Source organism: Acanthisitta chloris, unplaced genomic scaffold, assembly GCF_000695815.1.
Source record: "Acanthisitta chloris isolate BGI_N310 unplaced genomic scaffold, ASM69581v1 scaffold7994, whole genome shotgun sequence".
NCBI classification, from domain to species: Eukaryota; Metazoa; Chordata; class Aves; order Passeriformes; family Acanthisittidae; genus Acanthisitta; species Acanthisitta chloris.
This window is the reverse complement of record NW_008670937.1, coordinates 106592-112917: the sequence shown is the minus strand read 5'-3', so window position 1 is coordinate 112917 and position 6326 is coordinate 106592. Positions and strand designations below refer to the sequence as shown.

The 6326-nt window shown below is 42.7% G+C and overlaps 1 protein-coding gene across 1 annotated transcript in view; it reads left to right on the top strand.

Moving 5' to 3' along the window:
* UNC80 (unc-80 homolog (C. elegans)) overlaps nucleotides 1-6326 on the top strand; it is a gene marked incomplete at its 5' end in the record, with an annotated part of 127435 nt that overhangs the window by 17617 nt on the left and 103492 nt on the right. The window contains 2 exons of the mRNA XM_009073891.1: nucleotides 269-530; nucleotides 5782-5916. Coding sequence (XP_009072139.1) covers nucleotides 269-530; nucleotides 5782-5916 — 397 coding nt within the window. The remainder of the gene's footprint in view (nucleotides 1-268; nucleotides 531-5781; nucleotides 5917-6326) is intronic.

The window sequence follows — 6326 nt, the reverse complement described above, 5'->3', positions numbered from 1 at the left end:
ACAAATTATTCAGTTCAAACAGGTGCTGGAGGCTTATCTTCAGATCACAGTTTAAGAAAGCAACCCTATCAAAGAAAACACTTAACAAAGCATGTACTGGAGTCCCCTGGGAGCTGAAAGCTAAATATCCACTTACATGTCTTCAGTTACGCTTTGCTCAGTCAGGGCCTTAGTCCCAAAGAGTCACTTCTTTATTCAGATTGCTGTGTATCTAAGAAGGCCTAAGGAGCCTGATGACTAATAGTTCTACTCCTGTTTTTTGGAACAGGGTGTCCTTGGTGATCCCACCTTGCCAGAAGTCTCGCTATGCCACGTATTTCGATGTGGCAGTGCTGCGCTGCCTGCTGCAGCCACACTGGTCCGAGGAGGGCACACAGTGGTCACTGATGTACTACTTGCAGAGGCTGAGGCATATGCTACAGGAAAAGCCAGAGAAACCACCCGAGCCAGAGATCACCCCTTTGCCAAGGCCTCGCAGCAGCTCCATGGTGGCTGCTGCACCGTCTCTGGTGAACACCCACAAAACTCAGGTAAGCAGTTGCCATCAGTAAGAAAATAGCTGCTGTTGTGGTGATGTTGGGAAGTGGTGGCTGGACAAGTAGTGAGAGGCACAGCTTTAGTGTTGGTTCAGCTGCCTGGCGGTCAGATATGAATGCTGATTCAGAAAGAGACTCTGGAATGACACGGGGTTTGAAGGCAGAATCTGATACAGAATCAGAGCTGGTGACTCCTGAAACCCTGAGCGCTGATTTAGGGTAATTGGTATGGGGTGAACTGGAATAACATTAGTTTTTAGTGTGAGAATATATTAATGTAGCTGTTAGAAGAAATCAAACTGGTTTGTGTTACGGAGTAATGCTCAAGGCTCACTGAGCTTCTCTGGTGTAACCCCTCAAAAGAGAGCAAAGGAACTGCACTTGGTACTGCACAGCACACTCCAAGCAAACACTTGGGTTAAAATATGGGCTGACTTGGCAAACAGTGGCAGTGAGCAAAAGTCCTCCATATTGTTACCTCCTCTGCTGTTATTCTTATTGCATAACTTTTATATTTGCCAACGAAACCTCAGTAGACAAACTGTCCTAATAGGTGTCAAGACTTGTTCCCTGTTTGCTGGAAAATGAACCCCAGACTCCTGACCTTGATGCAGTACAGATCTTTGTGCTAGAGCTTAAATGTTTTTTATTTCTGGGTAGCTCGCTTTTTACAGGAATAAAAAGGGGATGCTGCTGCAGTTTCAGTTAATCTCCTGGTTGATTTGTGCTTTTAGGTTGTGCACTCTTTTCCTGCCATGTAGACTTTTAACAGCAAATTCTGATATACTGAGTTGATGGAACTGCCTAATAAAATTTAACAGAGATTCTATTTTTGCCACCCAATTTTATGACACACCTCAAGTAAAAGGCTCTCTCTTCTGTTAAATGCCTTTTTTTTTGAGTCAGAAATCTCAGAATTCTTGGTGCTTTCCTTAAAATCATTGTTTTCAGTATTGTAGAGCTCTGCCGGGTTTTGACCTGTTGTTTTATAAGGAAGAGGCATGAAATATTTTCTCTCCTGTAGAGCCCAGATGCTCATAATCCATAAGACAAGTATAAACAATGCAAATATTAATACTGTTATTTTTAAGTCTCAGGATTTTATAGCCATTCTTCTTATTTTTATGAGATCTGGTGGTTGCTTGTGGTTTTAAGGGCTCAGCTGGCTCAGTATTGTTTAAACTGTATTATACTTCAGTGTCATTTCTAGAAAATGTTTCCTGTTTCATCCCCATAAAAGCTTCACATAGCTCCATAAAGGCCAGGTGATATGAATTACTATTCAATCTTAATCTACCTTTGCATAGGGATTTTATAGGATTGCTGTGCATGTACAGAAAATCCTCCTTAACATCATCTCCTGGAGGGAGAATTGAAAGATATTGCTGCTGATGTGGTTCACTATTTCCATGCATGTGCTGTCCCTTTGCCTTTGCTCTTAACAACCTGGGTGTTTTGCACATTAGCAAATTCAGCTCCTGGTGCAACAGGGAGTGCAGTCTGTGGTTTACAGAGACAGTATGAGTGGGGTTGTCTTCCACAGTCACTGTTTGCACTAGTATCATCCTGGCTCTTCTCTGTATACTGTGAAACATTTCTCTCCTTTCACACACTTGGCTATTTCTTGCTTTTCCAGGCTGTTTCCCTTGCAGAAGATTCCTTTACTCCATTGCTATTCCCTAATATTTTTCTGTTAAATCCATTTGGCAATTCCACTGGGTACATTGTAGCTGTTGGTGTGAGGAGCTCTGTCCAGGGCATTCTTTCTTCCAAGGCTGCGTTTGATTGCTTTTGGTAACCTCTGTGTCAGTCCTGTGTACTTCTCCTGTACTTCATCAAATTGGAATCTTGTTAAAAAAGGTTTCCAATTTGTTACACAGAGCAGCTGTGATGGAGGAGGTGAAATGGTCTGCCAGGCAGCAAAACTTTCAACTTGTGCCCAGCGTCTTTACAACTCTGAGGACTGAAATCTGCACAACACACAGAGGCACCTGGGCCCTGGTTCATCCCACCCAGCTGCAGGGACTTTACTGCTGTTCTTGAATTGAGAGTCTCATCACTCACGGCTCTCTGCTAGTTCAGAGCAGAAAATGCCACCCCGCAAGGGCTAGGATTTGTCCTTCTTATCAACACAGGGGGTTGTATCCTGAGCCTCCACAAGGTCATCTGACACAGGGATATGCTTGACGCCTGCTTTTTCAGTCTACATCTTAAATTCCTAACACAGTGTCATCATTTCTGCTCAAAGGTTGATCAATAACTTCTCAAAAATATTGGCACTCTGTGTCTCATCAGGACAGATTTAAAGTGGCAGGCAAAACCTGAGTAAAGACAAACGCAGCTGCCTGCAAATCACACCAGGGACCAGTAGATTTTTGTGGTATATCCACATTCTTTCTATTGCTCTGCAGTCTATCAGGGTAATTTCCTGCATGTCCCTGAGCCCCAGCAAAAGTCTCACACTTCCTGTTGATTTCTGTGTGTCTGAAATCACATTTCAGATATAAGCTTGGGCTAAGGCAGTGAAGATTGAAAGGATGTGAGACATATCCTTCATGTTTTGCCGAGTAATCTGAACATAAAAGTAGGAAAAGATTCAGTGCAACATTCCAGCACTGGATTGAGTGTGAATAAAATGAATACCAACTTCCTCTAGAAAGCATCTTCAGTTGAAACATACTTCAGACATGGCAACGTGTGAAAAAGGAAAGCTGCATTGCACCTGTATGCAGTGAATTCTCTATAAGGGCAGGTGTAGGACATGAAACCTTCAGAGGCTCACAAACCACTACAGTCTTGCACATACATTGCAGGGGAAGGAGCCAAAACTTAAATTAAGCAAAAGACCTATGCAGCTGTAGTGCTCCTGCAATGCTGATAGAAAGCCAAGAGATAATAACATCCTGAGAGCTGAGAGAAGTACTAATGAGCTTGTACACATACAGGCATCCAGAAGGAAGGCAATAGAAAACAGAAACAATGAAATCTAGTGGAGAAGTGCCCAAATTATTTTGCTCTCTTATCCGTCTTGTGCATATCATAATTGCCACATAGCCTACTGCACAGAATAGGCACCTTTTTATTCAGTCCTCTACAGGACTGCTAGGTTGATTCATTAACATACTTCATCTACCACACTGTAGATTTAAGGTGATTCTGTAATTTGCTTCTCTGGTGTTGTTTGCTTGACTCCTACCCTGAGCAGATTTCAGAGCTGGGTCTGTGTCTGTGTGTTTATATGCTTATGTCACTGTAGGCCCTGATCCTTACTCTGTCTTTTGGTGATTGGTAAGCCCCAAATAAAGCACTGATTTAGTAACTAATGGACAAAGATAACAAATCTGAAATAAATTCATACGATGTTTTCCAGCCAGAAGAGGTCAGAGAGTTGTGAAAGCTGAGAACCAAACTATATGGAGTACTTGTTGGCCTCACTATGGAGAGCAGCTGGGGTTGTATCCTGTTTTGTTGTGTATTGGATTTTCCATTAGTCCTCCCCTGTATCTTTAGTCATATATGCAAAATGGTTTATAAGCATACCTGTACTACAAACAAAGGTGAAGAGGAGTTTTGCTGTTGTCTATCTCCTTCATTCTTGTGCTGATAAAATTAATAAGAAGGATTCAAGGGTAGCCTTTGATTAGTAGGAGAAGTCTGGAGAATGTGAGATCCCCAGTAACCAGGTACCTCAAACACTATACCTGGTGCAAAAGACTTCAACTACAGTCACCAGCTTCTGCTGGACCTTAATGTGCATAAAACAGCACACTTGTGTACTGCAGAGCTGACAGGCTCTGCAGTGTGCAGTCTGGCTAGGCAGAATCTAAACCTCCTGTGCCACAAGAGTCATTTCATTTGAGAGGAGATGAGTCGTTTAGATGAGGAGAGACCTCATCGCTGTATACAACATCCTCACAAGGAGAAGTGGAGAGACAGCGTTGACCTCTTCTCTCTGGGAACCAGTGACAGGACCTGAGGGAATGGCCTGAAGTTGTGTCAGGGGAGTTTTAGGTTAGATATTAGAAAATGTTTTTCCACCCAGAAGGAGGTTGGGCACTGGAACAGCTTCCCAGGGCAGTGGTCACAGCCCAGAGCCTGACAGAGCATTTGGACAATGCTCTCAGGTACATGGTGTGACTCTTGGGGATGTGCTGTTCAGGGCTAAGAGCTGGAGTCAATAATCCTTGTGGGTCCCTTCCAACTCCAAATATTCTGTGATTCTGTGATTTATCCTTGGCATATGGCTATCTCTGGATTCAAAGCACAAAAAAAGTATTTTAACATGACCCACTTGTTCAGCAGAACATTTCTGGCAAGACAGCAAAGAAAAAGAGCATCTCCATTGGAAACAAGCTGATATTTAGTCAGAAGAAAATTATCCCCGAGGAATTCAGTCAGGTCAGCTGCACAAACATCTCATGGAAAGTGGCATCAGATCTTTAATGAGAGCAGATGGCTGGGACCTGAGTTTGTGCCACTTCTGAGACAAAGATCTTCTTTGTGGCAGGCAGGTGTAATGCATGGTGCCTAATGCAGAGGGGAGTAGAGTGCCCTCTCCTGAAATTAGGGTGATTTAGTCTCATGGGTTTCGCTGTCATGGGACATCCTGTGATTATAGGAAGGGGAGCTTTCACAAATATGATGGACTGGGAGCACTGTTGTTATGAGCAAAGGGTGCTTACTGATGAAGAAGGCTTAGTTTTCTTTAGTGAGAATAAAGGTTTTTGAAAATTGAGTCTTGTGTCGGGTCAGGGCTGCTCACTGCAGTTTGGTTCCAAAATGCATATTTAAAAGTGTATGTTATTAAGGGCATATTCTCTTAGCTCTTAACTAAAATGCTTTGAAAAGGGTAGCATTGTGGTTGCTCATCAGCATAAAGCAAGGCCTCAGAAGATCATCAGCTACCCAGAGTCATCCCTGGGATCAGAATCACACTAGAGAAGAACATGTTCTTCTGTGCCACACTGACAGCAATGCCTGAGGCTTTCTGTGGCAGCACAATGTGCTGTGCTTTTTCTTCTGTGGTGACAGAAATGTTAGGCAAGGTAAATAATTCTGGGATTTTCTAAATTCTGTTTTTTCAGATTTGTTTTTCTTTAAATGTGTGAACTGTGTTGTGTAATGAATTGTAGGTCTTTTTCCTCTGCAGTGCTCCTATGGCAGCTCCTGGAAGTACCTCTTTTTCCTTTAAGATGGTTATCCTCTATTTCTCCTTGTGCTCATTGTCTTCTTCTCGGAGCTGCAGGATCTCACTATGAAATGTAATGAGGAAGAAAAATCACTAAGCACAGAGGCATTTTCCAAGGTGTCACTGACCAACTTGCGTAGACCAGCAGTTCCAGATCTCTCCACAGACCTGGGGATGAACATCTTCAAAAAGGTGAGTGGAAGAAAATTGTACCATAATTTACCTGTGATTCAGCACCTCAGTGTTCTGCTAAGTAGCAGCTGAAGGTCTGCTTGGACTATGGCTTTGTCTGCTTAGAACACATATCCATGCCATATGTCAGATTGCCATATCTGTTCACTGGAGTTGATTCTGTGTGTTATTACATAGGTTTTTATATGCACTTCCCAAACACGATAGGAAGAAAATTGTACCATAATTTACCTGTGATTCAGCACCTCAGTGTTCTGCTAAGTAGCAGCTGAAGGTCTGCTTGGACTATGGCTTTGTCTGCTTAGAACACATATCCATGCCATATGTCAGATTGCCATATCTGTTCACTGGAGTTGATTCTGTGTGTTATTACATAGGTTTTTATATGCACTTCCCAAACACGATAATCT